The 19903-nt window shown below is 41.9% G+C and overlaps 2 protein-coding genes across 3 annotated transcripts; one reads left to right on the top strand and one right to left on the bottom strand.

Annotated features, from left to right (window-relative positions):
- The first annotated feature begins 335 nt into the window (after positions 1–335).
- On the top strand, positions 336–4487 carry LOC102713812 (DDB1- and CUL4-associated factor 8). Its single transcript, XM_006651207.3, has 5 exons — positions 336–634; positions 1264–1515; positions 2855–2998; positions 3081–3758; positions 3853–4487. The coding sequence occupies exons 1-5, from the start codon at positions 365–367 to the stop codon at positions 4093–4095; spliced, it is 1587 nt and encodes a 528-aa protein (XP_006651270.2). The 5' UTR covers positions 336–364; the 3' UTR covers positions 4096–4487.
- A 7315-nt stretch (positions 4488–11802) lies between these two features.
- Positions 11803–15760, bottom strand: LOC102703289 (phosphatidylinositol transfer protein 2-like). 2 transcript variants are annotated; one of them, XM_015834914.2, is made up of 10 exons: positions 15550–15760; positions 15377–15403; positions 15144–15292; positions 14597–14688; positions 14463–14470; positions 14279–14350; positions 14012–14179; positions 13645–13740; positions 13422–13544; positions 11803–12175 (listed from the first exon to the last, which is right to left on the bottom strand). In XM_015834914.2, exons 2-10 carry the CDS (start codon positions 15395–15397, stop codon positions 12083–12085), a joined length of 822 nt encoding a protein of 273 aa, XP_015690400.1. In that variant the 5' UTR covers positions 15398–15403; positions 15550–15760; the 3' UTR covers positions 11803–12082. The 2 variants fall into 2 exon arrangements, with proteins under 2 accessions (XP_015690400.1, XP_006649893.1); XM_006649830.3 differs by having other exon boundaries at positions 15377–15407.
- Between the last annotated feature and the right edge of the window lie 4143 nt (positions 15761–19903).

Consider the following 19903-nt stretch of genomic DNA (forward strand, 5'->3'; position numbering starts at 1 on the left):
CGTGTCGCATAAGGGATGAAGTCCTTTGGATGAAGGAAGGATTTTAGTACTGTACAATTTTCTTCCCCAACCTTCGTTTCATTGTTTTTCGTTTTCACCCACGGGCTTTGGAGAGAAAAAACCATTTGTTTTACTGTTTTCTTTTCAGATTTCCTTTTTAGTTCCTTCGTACATAAATCGTTTCCAATTACTTTTTTTTCCTGTTGGCTTTACTCCGAAGACTTTTACAACTTTTGCTCCCAACCGCAGATGCAATCCAGTCCAGGCAACCCAATCCTCAGGTGGAAAAGAAAAATCAAAACAAGCAATGACTAAAGTTAAAAAAGAAAATACGGAGTACAAAGTAAAAAAAAAAAAGCATGTGATGAGGGGTCGAAATCCCAGAAACATCCTTCGAGAAGGCACAAGCTCTTCGCCGGCTAAACCCCACGGAAATCCCCTTTCGCTCTCTCGGTTTCCTCCGCCTGCCCTCTCTGCAGCCGGCAACTGCACCACCGCAGGTTCCACCATGGACATCGCCAGCGAGGCCGCTGCTCGCCGCGCGGCCAGGGCCAGCTGCTTCTTCGAGGTCGGCAGGCGCGAGATCGGCTCCTACACCCCACGCGCCTCCTCGCGCCGAATCAGCGGCTCCGAGGTGCCCCCCCCCCTTTCTCCTTTTTTTTTTCAGTATGATCCGCGTGTCTGATTTGCTGGAACCTTCTTGATTTCGTCGACCATTGGTGTCACTGGAAAATGGTTGCGCATTTTTTGTCGGTAGGGGAGGATTGAATAGGCCGTATTCGTGAATCTGTATTTAATTCTTGCTTGTAATAGTTTTCTGTACAAGCCTTATTATGTTGATGCTGTAAAATTCATATCTTACGATTTTATGAGCCACTGATACGAATTGAGTACTGTCTATGTCTATGGATCAGCCAGTTAAATTGATAAGCTTGTTTGGATAGTTCTGCTTGAATTACTGTTCGTTTGTTTGTAATCTATAGAATAGTTCCTAGATGTTTCTTTGAAGTCTGATCATACTAGTTCATTTTGGTTCTTATCGCTGTTGAAAGAATATATATATATATATATATATATATATATATATATATATATATATATATATATATATATTTTATTGGAGTACTTCGTGAGATGGATTACAAAAGTAATGTGAGGACTGACAACCTTTATCATAGTTTTCGTAGAATCGTAGTTGCTGCTTTCCATAACACTATCTCACCGTCAGACTGGTTATCATTCTACTTTCCTCCGATTGTTTAGAGCCTAATGATGAGGATGCATCAGTATGGAAAGTTGCGAGGCCATGATGGTTGTGTTAATACTGTAAGCTTCAATCCTGCTGGTAACCTCCTTGTGTCTGGTTCGGATGACATGGACATCATATTATGGGATTGGCTTGCTAAAAGCAAAAGACTCGTTTACCCTTCTGGCCATCAAGAAAATGTTTTCCATGCTCGTGTGATGCCATTTACAGATGACAACACCATTGTAACTGTTGCTGCTGATGGTCAGGTTTGTATCTATCGCCATCTTAGTTGTGTTGATGCTCATTTAATATTGATATATCAGTTATTCACATTTTTTCTCATCTACGGTTTCCTTTTTTGTTCACAAGTCATGACAACCTTTTTCCTGCTGAGTGAAAAATTTATAATGATTTGCTCGTCTCCTTGTAGAAGAGCTAGTGTAAAGAGACTTAGATCATTGAACTGAATGCAATTATTACAAGAAAGACTAGGGCTGCGTTCGGGAGTGGTGTGGGGGAGGGTAAGTTATCCGGCGCGGAAAACGTGGTAATAGATTAGTACATGATTAATTAATTATTAAAAAATATAAAATAGATTAATATGATTTTTTAAAACAACTTTCCTATAGAAATTTTTGCAAAAAATACACTGTTTATCAGTTTGGAAAGCGTGCGCGCAGAAAACGAGGGTAGTTAGATAACTTACCCTTGTAAACGAACACGGCCTAGGTTATACTCCTTATAACATAGCAGGTTTAAAAAGAAAGGCTGAAGCATTTCGAAATTATTCAAAACTTATATTTTAATATCTTTTCTGTAAGTTCACATAGCATGGTCTAATCTAGGTTGTGTTTGGTGGAAACTTTCATGAATTATGGTCAATCCATAATCATCTGCACAGGCATGTTTATGTACTGATAATATGAAGATAAATCTAACAGCTATCATTAATCTCAGGATTTTAGCAATGAAATTTCCTTTTTCTCCTTTCAGGATAGTGCTTTCAGAAGGTAGAGTTTTACAGAATAAAATGCCATTACTGAAATATTCCCTCCAGTCATAAACATTTGGTGTTTATGAAAAGATTGGGACAAACTTTTGAAACTTTGACCATCAAATTTGTATTAGAATAAGTTTATAAAATCCTACAATTTTATGATATCATAGTAATACCTTCTAAGGAAAATCTACACATACCATTTTTTTGATTTTTTAAACTAAGCATTTGACAAACTATTGATGGTCAAAGTTTTAAAAGTTTGACCAAATCTTATCATAAATGTCAAATATTTATGACTTTTGGGAGTAGTTGGTATTCCAAAGGATGTAGTAGTTGGTAAATAAGACCAAAGATTTCTTTCCCCAAAATGCTTAAATTTATCGAGCACTTCTACTTGAAATTTAATTTTTATTTTGTTTGCAATGGATGTTGTTTTGAACTAAGCCTGCATCTGTGTATCTACTTTTTTTCTTTCTTATATTGGTTATATTGGAATGAATTATCTCTACCAATCTGCTGAAACACTTGGTAAAGTGATAAACACATTAGCATATATTCTTTTCTATTTTCTGTAATCGGTAGTATTCAACACTCCTTATACTCAGGTTAGAGTGGGACAACTGAAGGAGGGTGATGAAGTCACAACCAAACAAATTGGGGCACATGATGATCGTGTGCATAGGTTGGCCATTGAACCGGGAAGTCCTTGCATATTTTACACTTGTGGAGAAGATGGTTTGGTTCAGCATGTATGTCACTCAACCATTTTATGCAATTGTGGCCACTGTTTTGTGATTATAGCATCTGTACTGAACATTTATTTCTTTACAGTTCGACTTGCGGAATGATTCACCAACAAAGCTTTTCACCTGCTATTCATTCTCAAATAGCAGACGTCGTGTAAGGCTCAATACCATTGCCACTGATCCGTGGAACCCTAATTATCTTTCGATTGGTGGTTCTGATGAGTATGTACGGCTATATGATATGAGGAGAATCCAGTTGGGTGCTTCAAGTAACATGAACCAACCTTTAGATACCTTCTGCCCTAAGCATCTTATTATGACTGGGAAGGTTCACATAACTGGTATTGCATACTCCTACGCAAGGGAGATACTTGTCTCTTACAATGATGAGCATGTCTATTTATTCCAAAACAATATAGGTCTTGGTCCAAATCCTGAATCAGCGCAAGCAGAGTTCTTGGACAGGCTCGATCAGCCACAGGTATACAAAGGCCATAGGAATTTCCGAACTGTTAAGGGAGTCAGTTTTTTTGGACCAAACGATGAATATGTCTTGAGTGGATCAGATTGTGGGAATGTATTTGTATGGAGAAAGAAGGGAGGTGAACTGTTGAGGATGATGCATGGTGACAAAAGTGTAGTTAATTGCATCGAACCCCACCCACATTTTCCATTCCTAGCTACTAGTGGGATTGACAAAACCGTCAAGATTTGGACACCTGCAGCAAACAAAGTGACGTCGCTGCCTAAAAATGCAAAGCAAGTAAGTTTTATCTACATATAAAAGTAATGTTGAGCTTGCGGCTGTCCACTTTCCTTTTTCTTAATGTGTTACATTTTATTTTGGTCCTTAATAGATAATAGCTTCCAACGAGCGGGGGAGACAAATTGATGCATCACGGCCGGAGCTGACGCTTTCATCTGACCTCATTATGCATGTTTTGAGGTTACAGAGGAGACGGTCTGATTTGTACAGGGAGCATGAACCAGCTGATGCAGATTTGCCAAGTGATGATGATGAGTCTTTCTTCATTGGTTTTGATGATGCCAATAGGAATCAAAGATCTAACTCTGATCCGAGGGAATGCATTGTGACATGAGCTATATGGACTGAAGATTCACAACCTTGCCATATGTTCATTTAGGAGAAACTTATATTTTTGCATGCTCTGACGTACCATGCTGTGCTGCAGAAGTGCAGATGCAGGACATATCAAACAATGCAACAGGAGGAACACGGATACTTATAATACGTGCCGGCAAGATTAAACGGTAAGAATGGAGCAACCTGCCCGTTGTCTATTTTATTGTAAAACCAGGAGTGCTACTGGATGTGTCCATCTCGTATACTAGTGAAAACAATCGCTTTCCTTGGCAAGGAAATGCACATGTAATTATGTACTACTGTCTTTGGTAATTAATACGGCGATGCTTACCGTGCAACATGCACAGGGGCTTCCCTTAGGCGCGGAAATCAGCTCTCTCCATTGTCATTGTCTTCAAATGCCAGTACCCTGTCGTATGGTCTGAAGTCTGACGTACTGCTTGCTGACTTCACCTTAGAAAGAAGAAACTGATGTGGTACTTAAAACTTATCGCTGGCTCTGTTTGAGCTTTCGGTTTTGACCTCTCGCCCATCCATTTTTCGAGTTCCACGTGAGCATCTGCAAGCTAGAATGAAATTGCCCCCTTAATTTTGTGGTAGACAGTGTCCTCTTCGTTCTAGGAAAAACCCAACTTCTAGAAGCAAATCTAAACAAACAACGCATCTACATCATTCCGAAGAAGAATACGTAGTAGAAAGTAAGGAACTGACCCGTGTTGTCCCTATTTAAGCATTAAGTTGAAGCATGAAACCTATTGAGTGAGCATTTTAAGGAAGACTAGAGAATATGATCCCGTTGCTAGAACGAGATACTTTAAGGATTTTCCTTGTTTCCTCTCTCGCCTTACAAACTCCTAAGCATAAAAACAAGCGAACCAACAAGTTTCCTTGTCCCTTTGACTTGCGCGCATGGCGACAACACTCGCAAAAGGTGGTAGCATTGACACTGATGCTAGTGATTGAGATGCCAAGAGGTGGTAACACTAGCCACGATAGCTGATGAGGAACTACGCCGTCATCGCCAACCCTATGTAAGCCACCAAGCTCATCGGTCTTCTTTCATGAAGAGGTGGATTGAGAGAGTCGGGAAATGAATGGTTGAGAGAGAAATGATGTGCAATTTTTTAACAACAATGTGCGATGAGGAAGCCATTAAGTATCCCGTCTAGGGGGTTATGCTTTGTAGACTTTATGTTTTTAACTGTCTAGTGCAGTGTTGGTTTTATATTAAGCAAGAAGTAAGAAAAATTGTACATGGTTACATGTTAGAGTTTTGCAAGAGTAGAGAGAATGTAAGACACTATCCACCATGTTGGAAGAAAAAAAAATGATTTGCTTCTCCTCAAACAAGCTTGTCGTTCATCTTCCATAGCGAAGCCGAGAGAGACCGAAAGAGTTGGGAGACGAAGAGGGAAGCGACGTGTGGTTTTTAAACAATAATGTGCAATGAAAATGTCATTAAGTATCCTGTTAGGGGATTCCGTTTTGTAGATAGTTTTTTTTAAATCGTCCAATACAGTGTTAATCAGAAATGAAAAAAATGTACACAGTTACGTGGTAGAGTTTGCAAAAGTAGAGAGAATATAGGACTCTGCCTCCGACGAATGTCATATCCTCTGTAGTACAAGACTCTAATTCTAGGCTCCTCCTAATTTTTCTATAATCAACATGTTTTCTTTTTTCTTTTCATTTTGGATTCTAAAGCATATACGTAAAACACAATCTACTAATTTTTTATTTGATCTATATCTTGTCTACTAGTATTTATAATACTTTAGGAGCTAATGAAACTATTTTAGTAAAATTTAATTCTCTCAATTCCTCGGCGATCGCACCAAAAACGCGAGTTCACTTTGGATTTCCTTTACCGCTCATTGACAAATGGGCCTCATAGGTTGTAGGGTCCACATGTCAGTATGCAGTACTGCAGAGAATCTCAGTTCGCCTCTGACAGACTGGAAGAAAAGAGTGATTTGCCTCTCCTCTTGCAGCGTGATGTGTGCCACCCCTTCCGCTCCAACCATTCACTCTTTATTTTTTATACGTGAGGACTGTGGTCGACAATGATAATAGGCCTATTTTGTTTTAAGCTAGATTCAAAGGTTGTGATACAAATTGATAGTGACAAATGTCACATCTAAGATCAAGAAAAGGTTCATCATCATTCATGTAGTTTTGGGCTTAGCTTCTCAGAGAAAAACCGCAAACATCTCTAAGAGCTAGGATAATAACATAGCCAACAGCTGGCTCTAAAAAAATATCCACATTATCTATAGAGTCCATTAAATTACTTAGATGTCCTATGCAATATAACGTGATAATTTGTAGAACTCACTTACATTCTTATTGTACTCTCTCTAAACCAAATCTTTCCCCACTACCCTTCCTAAAATCTCCTCTTCCTCTGGAACTGCTCAGCCATTGAGCCATCTACTCCTCTCCATGTCGAGAGCAGCGAGCAGCTGAATGCTCCAAAGCTGGTTCGCCGTACGTTCGTTGTACTACCAGCTAACTCCAAGCAGTTGCCAAGCACAAGAAAACGGCGGAACGACGCTACCGAGCTCAGAGCGTCCATGCGCCTTTTCGCTTCATCTTGTTCGCTGGCCCAGTGGTGGTAGGCTCGTAGCGCCGCTTCGCCGCAAGTCGCGTAGGTCCCACAAACCGTATGGGTTGCCGTCGGCATGGGCTCCTGCAAGACGGCTACGGACAGACTGCAACGCTCCAAGAGCGCGTGTGATTGAAGTGGGCGATTATTCGGTCGCCGGCTTGCTCTCTCTCCACTCTTCTCTGTTCGAACTCAGTTTCTCAATCTACGGAGAAGGCTTAACAACTTTTCTTTTCGAGTAAGACGAGGTAACCTCGTTTTTTACGTAAAATTTAGTACTTATATAAAATATTTATATCTCATAATAGCTTCTTAAAAATAAAAAAAATATTTTTTTAAGAAGCGTATTCCAATTTCCAACCAGCATACTTGTCGGTTCGCCCACGTGCCAACGCCACGGCCTTTGGCAGAGGCGTACACGGCGTTGTGGGTGGGCACAGCCGCGGGTGAAAAACATCACCAAGGGCATGAACTCGGTGCGGCTGTGACATGTGCTTGGCACACCCAGCAAATGCTGCCGCGGCCGCACGCGGCGTCGCGTATGGTCAACTCACAGGCTCACTGCAGGGAGACGCTTTGCGGGTCGCGAGCCGCGACAGCCGACGCCGGCGGAAGGCAACGGCGGGTAAGCTGGCGGTGCCGTCGTGCAGAGCATTGGGGGCTTGGGGTCTCGGATCGTGGAGGTTTCCGATGCCGCGGACCGTAACGGATAAACCAACGGGTTCCTTTCGCGACTCCGCGTGGGCGTTAACCGATCGGTTTGTGATCTGCCGTTGCACTTTGCACTTGTTACTGAACCCAAATTCACCCTCGCCGGGCTCGCCCCCCGGGCATTTGAGACTCCAGATGGTGGTTGAACGGTAAATTTCAGGATTGCGATGCAGATATAAATCAAACGAGTACCGGTGGCAAATTAAAGCATGAACAAATGCAGCATCACAGTAACAATGCTATCTTAGATAATAAGAGAGGGAAGATACAGGACACCCAATTACACACCCTAAAATAGCATAAACGACACTGTCACAAGACACCAGTATCATCGTCACATAAATCACATTTTCACAGGTACACATGAACTCTTAACAGAGCACAGCATCAATCTCTCTTCAGAATCGCTTGATCGCCCGAGTCTGTGTCCCTGCAAACTCTGAATCTCTGATCAGGCCACCAGCACATAAACCGCGTAGACGATCCCCGGGATGTATCCCAGTACGGTCAGCAAGAGATCGATCCAGAACTCAACCTGCAATAATGCCCCCAAATCAGATACATGATCCAAATTAAACGGCATCAAACTAACTCACATTGGTGCACCCAAACACACACACAGTCACTCACGTACTGCAAGAACTAATGGTGGGAGTCAGTGCGTTTTGCAACTTACGCCGCAGCCGTAGCGCAGGAAGACGCCGACCGGCGGCAGGAAGATGGCGAGGAGCACCTCCAGGAATGTCGCCGACGCCATCGCGCACTCTCTTTTCTCCTCAAGCAGAAACGCTCTCTCCTCTTCTCAGTACTCTGTGTCTCTCACTGAAGAAACGCCTCGAACTGAGGCTGATCGACGAGATCACACGTCCGTTTATACGGCACTATCTCCTGTATTTTTCAGTAAACCGTGCGGTTCTGGAGATCGGGTGTACGTGTCCAAGGGGATGGCACGAGGCCGTCGCGGTTGCACGCCACGCATGCCAGTTGTTGCGTACTGAACCTGAACTGGCCTGGTGTATAGCAGGGGATTACTCTATCCAAATAAATTTTGCTTTCTCAGCGTCGTTTTCTCATGGTGCCTTGTGAGTTGTTTGGAAAAAGAAGTCTAAAGATGGCGGGTTTTATCTGCTTTCTTTTGGTTTGTCCAGTTTGTTTACTCCGAGTTTTGATGATGAAGACACGAGTAGGCCTATCCATGCATGGCCCTTAAACAGGGGCGTGACGTGCTTTTCTTTAATTAGCAGAATAGCAGATGCACAGGCTGTCAGTTCGTCTTTACCATTACAACGTGTGGTAGACGCCGAACTAATGACTCGGATGGTTTGGCTTTTGTTATCCGGATGATCAGAGTATGCGTGTTCTTGTCTGCACAGAAGTGTACGATTGCAATCCTCAGATAGTCAGATGGCACGTTAAGCAGGACGCCAGGAGCCGTTCTACAGACTACAGTGGTTTTCGGTTCATGACAGAGAGAGGTTTCCTTAGCTTTGCCACTTTGATGATCTCACCTCGGAAAGATCGGAACAAATATGATTGCTACATATAGCTGCACTTCTTCATTCTCGGGCCTAACCGCCTACGAGTTTGTTGTATTGGTGGGCTTCTAACATCCTTCGGCTTCTAATGGGCCGGTCCAATATTTATTAGATAGCATGTGCGTAAAGCCAGCTTTGCCTAACAAAATGGGAAAAAAAAAATCAATTTTGCCTCCTCAACTATGGACGTGTTTGATTTGTGTCCTTTAACCATAAAACATAAAACTAGATACAAAGCTGCTTTCAACTTATAAAACAGCGCAAATCAGCTCACTCATTGATATTAATTGGGTTTTTAATTGACGTTGCTCATTGACTCAGTCTTCCCATGATGGTATGGCAATTATACCAAGAATCTTAAAAAATATACGTGCCAACGATAACTCTTTCTCTTCTTCCTCATGTACTCTTTAAACCCGAGATCATGCATGAGGTGGCGCTCTATGGGATAGGAGGATGATAGTAGGACAATAAGCCAAGCTGAAGCAGGAACCTAGCTTCACTGAATGCCACAACTCGGATCCAACACGAGGAAGTGGCCGGAAGACACAAAGTATTCTCGGTGTCTTCTTATCTTCCTTGCTTGTTTGTTGGCCGCGAAGAAGGATGGACTCCACCAATCCATATCCCCTAAGCGTCACCACACTCCTTAAATTTGTTGGAGAGCAGCGTTGAGTAAACAAGAGGAAGGAGTAGCAACAACATCGAAAAAGAGGTTTCCAACGACGACGGTGGCACATGCCTCTCCTATTGGCTCAATGAGTTGACCCCCTCTTTCTCTCTTGACGATGAGAAGCAACGATGTCGAGTAGTGGCAAGGAGGGGCGTGCAGACAAGGTAACACCTAGTAGATTGGTCAATCAGCCTCTCCTAGCCACCCTAGGGTTACAGGGCCATCGTGGGAGAGAGGGCCAACTGATCAAGCTCAAGGCGGCGAACCTCCTATTCCAACTCCCTGGTTGTATATTTGACCTGCTGTGGAGCCCTACTCTAGCTACCTAACCTACCATCTTACTAGACTGTCTCTGTGGCAAGAGCCCTAAACTCTAATTCCACTCTAGGCTGTTGCGGTCATCACACCTTGCTTTTCGCATCCCAAAAAAAGACTTGCTATCACCACCACTATAAGTTTGACTATAGCCCAGTTCACCTAGTGTAGGATTATGGGGTTGAGAGAAAAGAATATCACGTCGAAAAAACTATGGGATCTTAGCTATTTTATTTTTCACCTAATTGTAATGCCATGTACTCTCTTTGTCCTAGAAAAATCAATTTCTGGGAATGGATCTAGACAACTAGGTGTCTGGATTCACACCTAGAAATTGATTCTTTTTAGGACAGAGGGAGTAAATGCCATGTAGATGCCTTGTTAGAGGAAGACTATGTCAATATGACACATGGGTACCATGTAGGAGTAGGACCAAACCAACCCTCCAAATTGCTCTTGGGGTGGGGGCAAAATGAACCAGTTTCAGTAGGCGATGAAGTTAATATATCTAGTTTTGTGATTGAAGGAGGTAAATCCAATTGAGATTGTAGATATGAGAAGCAAAATAGACATTTTTCCTATCAAAATGTAAAACACTCATTGGATCTTAAAAGAGAATTCATCTAGAGCTAGTATAAAATTGGATCAACTAATGGCCAAGTTGAAGAACTTGGCTATTGCCATTTGGTGAATTTACGTGACAAAAACAAGGGACTAACCTTATTTCACCAACCAATTTCATGTTTCTCAAATTCATCACTTTCCTCTATTCTTGGATGGCATTGTGCTGCCTCACACTCCTTGAGACCTCGACGCACCAACAAAACCCCGTACCTATTCCCCTTGCAACAAAATGTAGGCGGCTGATTTGCTCTCCCTATCCTCCTCCTCACAGTTTCCTCCTCTGGGATGAAATGGTATTATCGTTGGGGTCCTTCTTCCTCCTCGTTGAGACAACTATGATCTTAGGTCTTCTTCCTCATCTCTAGTGAGACGTCGACATGCTCTTCTTTATCCCATGCTTTCTTCCTCCAATTTGTTTTGTAGTTAGTTTTATGCCATGAAATGGAAGTTCGTGATTTGGAGTATAAACTTTAGAGATTCAGTTGGAAGTTTTTGTTGAGTAAATTATGCTTTGCACTAGGTGTATTAGAGCAATGCTAATAATATAGCTAACAAGTCGGCTTTAAGAGTTTTTTAGCCTTCTCTCAGCGTAGTCATATAGTAGTTGACTCTTTATAATTAATACAAGACACACGTGTCTCACTTATAGAATTTCTTAGTTGTTATATCAAAGTCAGCTATAAGTTTATAGTCTGCTTCTCTTCTCTCTCCTCCCATCTCATATATATCTCAGTATTTAACTGGCCTATAGCCTACTATTATACTTGATATATTGTGTTTCGCTTTTCACCAGGTACATTGAATAATTTCACTTTGCACCATGGCTATATAAATAAGTTTTCACCTACCACAAGTTTATCTAGTTTGATTGATCCAATGCAGCTCGGGCCCACTCGAAGGTCCACATGAAAATAACCACCTGGCTAGCGTGGGATGAACTTGCCATCGTTTGCTTTTTTTTTCTTTAAACCACATGAAAATATCGCTTGTTTTTTTCATTAAAAAACCCAAAAGATGACCCACGGAAAGTGAAAGAATGTTTCTAGAAACGGGAACATCTCAACCTCATTCGAAAAGCTAGTAAAACTTGAAAAATGCTTGGAAGCATTCGTTTTGAAGGATCGTGCGTGAGCTAGCCTTTCTGGAGTCTGGACTTAACAAAAATACATTCTAAAAAAAATTGAAATTTAGAATAGAATTTCTTTATAGCACTCTCGACCGATCGTGCAATTTTCACCCTGAGGACTGAATTAGACCTTCGATTAATTTAGGTTTAAGAATCACAGGCCCTAAACCCGAGCAGTCGATGACTGCCAATTTATACACAGCATCATCCGTGGATTCCTATGTACAGTCCTTGATTTTTTTTCCCCCCAGATCTCAACGCATGCCTAATCTGACAGCGTGAAGCCATCCAGTGTAGCGAACCACATCTAGCGTAGATTGAGCAAGCTAATTAAATAGCGAGGTCAACAGAATTATAGAATCAGAGGAGATCCATCACATGGCACGGACAACACTATGTGCAGCTCCCGACAGCTGCGATCTCCTCTTTGAGCGTCTTCCTCTTTCCGTCGAGCTTGCTCCCGGCCTTCGCAGGCTTCTTCAGCGTCTACAGCAGCATTGGTCATTAGGAGATCAGAATTAATCGTTGTAATTAATCTCTTGTTAAATTTGCAGCAGAACGTAGAGGTAGCAGCTGCGTAGCATATTGGAAAAAGTTCACCAGAGATCCCTAAACTTGAATCCGAGTTTGCTTTTCATCCCTTAGCTGCAATATCAGAAATATATACCCCTAAACTAACAAAATTCGTTCACAAAAGGTCCCTCAACAGTATTGACCTATTTTTTAACCAGTTTTACTGATGTGGCGTCCAGTGGGTCCCATGTGTTAGACACTCTCTTCTCTCTCTTCCTCTCCCTTCTCACGCTTCTTCCTCTCTTCCCTGTTTCTCTCTAGAGCGCTGCCCGCAGGGGCGCGGGCGAGCGGTAGTAGGCGCGGGCGAGCGCGTGCAGCGGTGGCGCGAGCGAGCGGCGGCTAACGTGGGCGAACGTGTGCAGCGAGCGGCGGCCGGCGTTGCCGTCTGAATCATCGGCGACGCACTCGCCATGGTTGTCGTCGTCTTCTACGTCATTGTCGTGGACGTTGCCTTCTTCTCCATCTTGTTTGCAAGAATTGCAGCCGATGGCCATAGAGTCGGTGCACGCCCGTGCCACCACCACTCGCAAGCGCCGGCCGTGACACACCATCGCCGTGCCGGCTGCTGCCCGCCCGCGCCTGCCACTGCACGTCATCGGTGGTCGTGCCGGTCCGGCAGCCACCGTCCCGCCCGTGTTCCGGCCGCGTCGGTCGCCCCCGCCCGTTGCACGCCACCTCCGGTCCGGCCGCGTCAGCCGCTCGCGCCTGCCGCCGCATGCCACCGCCCCTGCTCGTGTTCCAGCCACCGCACGCCACCACCCCTGCCCGTGTTTCGGCCGTCCCCGCCGCCATCGGACGCCCGCGTCGGCCACCCGCCCTCGCCGGCCGCCACTGCCGCCACCCCCGCCGGCTGTGCTGTCCAGACGCACGGAAGAGAGGAAGAAGAGGGAGAGGGAGAGGGAGAGGAAGGGAGATGAGAGAGTAAAAAATAAAAAAAAGTCTAACATATGAGACCACCGGACGTCACATCAGCAAAACCGGTTAAAAATGGTTAAAAATAGGTCAATACTATCGAGCGACCTTTTATGGACGTTTTATGAACGGATTTTTTTAGTTTAGGGGTACACATTTCTGGTATTACGGCTAAGGGATAAAAAGCAAACTTGGCTTCAAGTTTAGAGATCTTTAGTGGACTTTTTCCTAGCATATTCAAGCTGACCTTTTTGAGAAGCAGGTCGGTCTGACGCTCCATCTCTCGGATCTGATCCGATGTCATGCCGTACCACTCGTCGATCCACGCGAAGCACAGACGGTGGCACGCCAAGAACAGCGCCCTCTCCCCCTGCACGCACGCACGCAACGACAAGCTATAGTGAGCGAGCCATCAGCTCTAGAATTTCTTCTTTCTGAACATTGTGTTTCTCAGAAGATTAGCAGCATACCGCGATGATGCAGTCTTCCAGCCGCTCGCCCAAGCCCCAGATAGGCGCATCCATGATCACCAGTTTGTACGTGGTCATCACGGGACTGCACGAATCCTGCATCAAATGCCATGCACAAGCACACGCGTCAGACATGACGATGTGATATTGGTATATTGGTCTGTTTAGTTTAAGATTCTGAGAATAAGCTATTAGCTTTTTAGAATCTGAAAAAGCAAGATTCACCGGCTTCTAATTTATTTTATGAATCAGTACTGTTTAAGAGAGCTTTTGAGAGATTCTGTAAGAAGCTGCAGCTACCGAAAACGCCCAAACAGGCCATATAATATGTTGCCATATTGGTGTTTCTGAACTGAAACCAGCGTACCATCCAGCCCTTCAGAAGAGGGCCCCGGCTCGTCGTCTGCGACTTGAAGGCTGTCAGGTCGACATTCGGGGCGCTGATCACCTTACTCCAGTAGTCCCTCGACTGCGATGCGATGTCGACGATCTCTACCTCTCTTACAGCCAGTTGCTCACTGGTCAGATTATGCGCCTGGTTATGTACAGCATGCTCTCTTAGTATTTGCAATTTGGTCTGAAAGGCTGGAGCAAATAGCCAAATATGATCATTAGACGGTTGTTCCGTATTTACATTTTCAGAGCAGCCGTTGTCAGGTCTAATCACAGTGTCAATAGTCAGTGAGCATTTGCTGAAAAGCGGGCACTGGTAACAAATAATCAAGAACACTGAAGTTAGCTTGGAAGTACTGAACGAACTAAAGACTTAAAAGAGTGTCAGATTTTAAGAAAAAAATGGGTTAATTACTCTGTAGTACCTTGATCACTGATGGGGGTCGGAGCAGAATTCATGGCGCATGTAACAAAGGAGAATGAAAATGACATAGTTTAGCAAGAATGATCAGTTATTAAACATGTCTGCTGTACTTTATTACTAGCCAAAACCGCTAACCTGTCCTGCTGTTTGGATATGCACACCATGATTCCTCATGTACGGTAAGTGCACTTGCTGGAGCAAAGCCTTTCATCCAAGATGGAATTTTGCTGCATAATTTTACTTCTAATTTTAAGAACAAATGTGTTCGGTGAAACACATCAGCTATGCTTAACTTAGCAAAGGTAGTGCATTAATGCTCATAAGTAGCACGATAACTTGAAGTCTTTATATTTGCAATGTTCAACAATGTTACTCCTTTTTACTATCGATCAGCCTCGTTCTGCTTTCTGTTCTTGTTGGATGAACACCTCCTATGCATGTCCTATGATCCTATCTCATTTCAGTAGCTACAAGCTCTTTTAATTACCATGATCGATGATTCGATATGCTTATTCTTGTCAAGTCTCAAGACTACAATTCCACAAATAATAAGGAACTTCTGAAAGGCCTTAATGATCAGCATAGTTTCTTAACATTGCTTAATTTAATTAAAACTTGTGAAATCCATCATCAAGACTAGTACGCAACAAAAGTATATGAGCAGATTTTGGCACATGCTAACCTCTGCAAATGGTAGTCTTTTGAGGTGAATTGGCCCTTGCCAAGCTTTTCATCCTCAAATGGAACCTGTTGCAGCAGCTCTACGCCCTCCTTGCCGTTTGTGTTTTGCTGCTCCATCTTCAGTATGGTGTAGCTGAGCCCTATTTCATACTGTAACGAAAGGATCGGTCTTGATCAGCGACCGCAACAATGCAAAGCCTTGAACTGAAAAATTTTCTTGCTACTTCTCCATACCTCTTCCATCGACATAGGCATGACGATCCGGCTTGGCGAAAGATTGAAGTCAAGGTATGCCCAAGTTCAAGCAGACACATGATCACCCAAAAATGACAGAAAGAACAGCGCAAAGGAGAGAGAGAGGAAAAAGAAAAAGAAACATTCCATGTACATAAGAACTAGAAGGATACAATTCCTTGATCTGAACCATCTCTGAATCTGCACCAAAATGACCAAATCCGACGGCTTCCCTGAGCTGCTCTTGAGAGGGAGAAGACCAAGAGCTTATCTCCTCCTATCGATCTCCCTCTCCGCCGGTGAAGGTTCAGTGGTCGAACAAGGCAACGGAGAAGGCAGAGGAACAAAACGACTTATCCTCCAAGCCTCAACCTACAATCTTACATCCACCCCCTCCCAAAACCAGAAAAATTCCCAACCCCGAAAGAATCAGAAAACTCCTCAAGAATCTTCCAATCTTTTATGCCTTCTCACTCCTGAACCCTTCGAGCGACAGAAATCTGGTGAATCAGGAGCGGAAACGTGCAAATGAGCCCCCAAACTGAAACGGGCAGGCAGGTCCACATCAACCGGGGGTGTGAGGCGAGCAATGTTCTAACGCCACCGGCTACCTTTGCGTAACGTCCGTATCTTGCAACCTCTGGAGAAAGATGCCGGCATCCCCCGCGGCCCCCCCCCCCCCCCCGGCCGCCCACACCGACCGTGGCGTGGCCGCTCTTTCGGTTCTTTTTGTCACGCCGGCCACTCGGCCAGGGCGAAACACATGGCCAGGAAGAATTTATGCCTCAAAAAGACACCACCGTTCCATGAATCATGTGTCTTCCGAATCAGATACGGTCTCTATCTAACTCTCTATCATATTCTTTTTAATTAAATCCATGTCTAGTTTTAAAATATATCATTACTATTCGACTAATGGTAAGAATACCATTATAATTTCAGAATTATTCAAAATACGCCACTTGATACCCTTTCAACGTATTTTTTAAAAAAAATTAGACTATATTGCCCCTTTGCTATTCACTGCTCCATTGGCTGTGCAAAAGGCAATTTGGTCCAAAAATGGTATATTTGAAATAACTCTAAAATTATAATAACATCTTTACAATTAGTTGAATAGTAATAGTATATTTCAAAACTAGCAAATTTATAATGGCATTAATCTAATTAACATTTTTTCGTCTCTCGCTTAACAAATTCCTGAAGAATCTGCAGAGGGTAGCAACATATGTTTCTAGCTAGTGTACAGATTTCTGAAGAAAGAAAAGGAGAGGCCGGGCTAACAGTTTAACGCTGCTAAATTGCCTGAATTTTCAAGATGAGATCGAGGAAGGTGCATTTGCTTAATTTATATGGTTATCCAAAACAGACGTCTTACAGTGATAGTGTTTTCGTGTTGTGTGCGAAGGAGTTTGCTGATAGATCAAGCATGGTGCAAGAGGACAACCGAGTAATTTCGTTGATTACTGTTGACACGAACAGCGGAATAGGTGGACCGGTTGGTAACACCGACACTAAACAGAAATGATTCTTTTTTAAGATGATGGGTAAAACTCGGTCTCTACATCTACGAGGATGCGCACGACCAACAAATGATTTTTTTTTAGCATGGTAGACATATAAACAAAAGGGCTTCATCGTTGAGATACACACGAAGGTACCATATTTTCTAACCTTAAATTTTAATATATCAATATAATAGTTACCTAGAGATACTAAAATTTTACATAAAAATAATATCTTTAGATACTTTCTTCTGGACCAGAAAATTTCTAAACACAAATTGGAAAACTCCAATATTAAGGACCTACTCTTTTAAATTAGTTTTTTTTTTTGAAAAACGTGGCCAAGCAGCCGGCATCATATATTAATTGGAGAAATCAGTAACTCTTTTAAATAGTAACGCTAAAATGTACATCCATTGCAACAAATACATAATAAGGATGTGCCTATATTTGGCCTATAGAGAATTTTAATATGAACGAGCTCATATATAATTGAGGATATAAGCCTATATTAGGTCCATCGTTCCCTTTCCGGTGTATTCTACTGACAGTAGAACTTAATCGATACCATTAATCTATTTTTATCGGATGACTGTGATTAAATTATAACCAACAATATTATATGTAGTAGAAATTTAAAGGGGTAATGTCGTCCTTTTTGTTATGATCTTTATCGCCAAAAATAAAATTACAAAATACTACTAATTAATTAATTAACAAAGTACAAAAATACTATTTTAATCAATGGCTAAGATTACTTCTACTAGTAGTATAATACTAGCAGTAGAATACAACGAAGAGGAATTAACTCTAGTATGGGATTTTTTTTCGAGGAAGACGCTAGTATGGGATTTTAACTCACCCTTATTTATGATTTTCTTGGGAGTTGGCACAAGAGAGCGAGGAGGAGAACAGGCGAGTTCATTCTTTTATGTAGCAGAGATGTTTGGCCCTCCTAATTGGTCAATGGTGATTTAGTGAGATCAATTTAATTCTGCATAGTTTTATTAGTTTATACAACTAGCACATCATTATATCCAAAGTTCAGAAAGATTCAGTCCGAGCTAAATGAAAATATATAAGAGTAATTCTAGAACCGTAGAGCTAAGTTAGTTGAAAAAATAATTTAAATGTCCCTTAATAAATAAGAAAATTGTATGAAGTGAGATGAGTAGGGGTAAAATAGATATAGATTTTCTCAAAAAAAAGATATAGATTTAAATATAAGGTGATTAATAGGATAACTAGCACATGCAAATACACTCTTGCGAGGATAAATTTAAATTTCAAAAATACTTATTATGAAACAGATGTACATCATGTAGCATTGAATGCGAGTGAAATGGAAAAATACGTTTCAAGTAAACGAAGATTGGGACATAGGATATCAGCATCTGCTCTCTATGTATGAAGATGCTTCCTGCGACAATTAATTGGGGAAAGAAGATTCTAGTGGATATACCATGTACTAGATGAGTACAGGTGGGGTGACCTATTTTACCTGTTTACATAGTATCATTGTGTCACGTAATCATTTCTTAGGGTTACTTGTTTGGTTGAGAGATTGGGTTTAGTTTATAAGCTACAGGCAAAACAGAAAAGCTTGTTAGCATATGATTAATTAGTATTATAAACATAACATTTTTTATTTGAATTATACAAAACGTACTATTTAACCGTTTGAAAAACATGTTCATTGTAAACGAAGAAGCCACAAGTCAATCTCTACCAAATACTGCCGTAGGGGTTCTCTCTCCTCTTGTTGCACTATATTGCAATTTTCAAGCCTTCATTTACTTCTTTTCCCGCGAGACCTTACACATATATTTGCATAATTTTATTTGATCTGAACCTTTTCTTGCCCCTTAAAAAAAGAAAAGTTGAGTTCTCTTCTCAAGAGAGCTTTCGCCTGAAGGCCCATCTTAAATCGTTTGTACAGGAGAAGAAGAACACGAGCCCATCTACTTTTTGGGCTTGCAGAGCTTAGCCCACGATGAACAGCACGCCGAATTGACTCGATTAAAACGGAGTAGCGCTGCCTCTGGCAATCAGCATGGCCTGGAACGGAACACGTCTTACTCATGCCGGGTTCGTATGCTACAAATCGTACGGAATGGAAGAAGTCACTGATAGGTACTCTTCAAATTTGTTTTAACGTCGTTGACTTTTTTATCTACGTTTGATCATTCGTCTTGTTAAAAAATATATAATTATTGATTATTTTATTATGATTTGGTTTATTCCTATATGATTTATAATTTTGTAGTAGACAAAATTTTTAAATAAGATAACGGATCAAACGTAAATCAAAAGTCAACGATGTCAGAAAACCAGAAAAACCGGAGGGAGTATTTACTATTTCGGTTCACATATCAGTGAATACTGTATAGGGTTTGAAACCCGCGTCTGACGAGATCTACACTTTTTCCTCTATCTCGTTGTCCTGGCTTTCAACAATCACTTATGTCCTCTTTATTTAGACTTATAAATTAACTTTTTAGCCTAAAAATATAAGCATAAACAAGCATTTGGTTTTCATAGAGTCATAAGTCACACTTATACTGTTAAGTTAAAAGATAGGTTTGAGACTTTTTTTTTTACTTATTTGGTCTATATATATAGGTAGTACGCCATCATTAAACTTATAGTTTTTAAACCATCGGTTTATAAACCGGAAATCAAGCTTTCCTTTTATATAACAAATATGGACCCTATAATATAGATATATCATGATTTAACGGTATAAGTTTTTTCTTCGATTAATGTAGTAATTCTAGCTTTCAGAACAAACGTAGTGTCTTCATTCGAGACCTTCTTTATATTTTAATAGAGAGATATAAACTGAAAATCAATTTAAAAGCTTAAACCAATAAATCTAAGCGAAAAGAAAGAGAATTCTACCGATCTCTCTCACGATATATGCCGGCCGCCGGCCGCCAGCCGCCGTCCCCAACCCCAACCCCAACCCCACGTTTCCTACACTAGGGGGAGCAGAAATGAGCCGGACATTTTAGGCAAGCTC

This window comes from Oryza brachyantha, chromosome 3 (genome assembly GCF_000231095.2).
Source record: "Oryza brachyantha chromosome 3, ObraRS2, whole genome shotgun sequence".
NCBI lineage: Eukaryota > Viridiplantae > Streptophyta > Magnoliopsida > Poales > Poaceae > Oryza > Oryza brachyantha.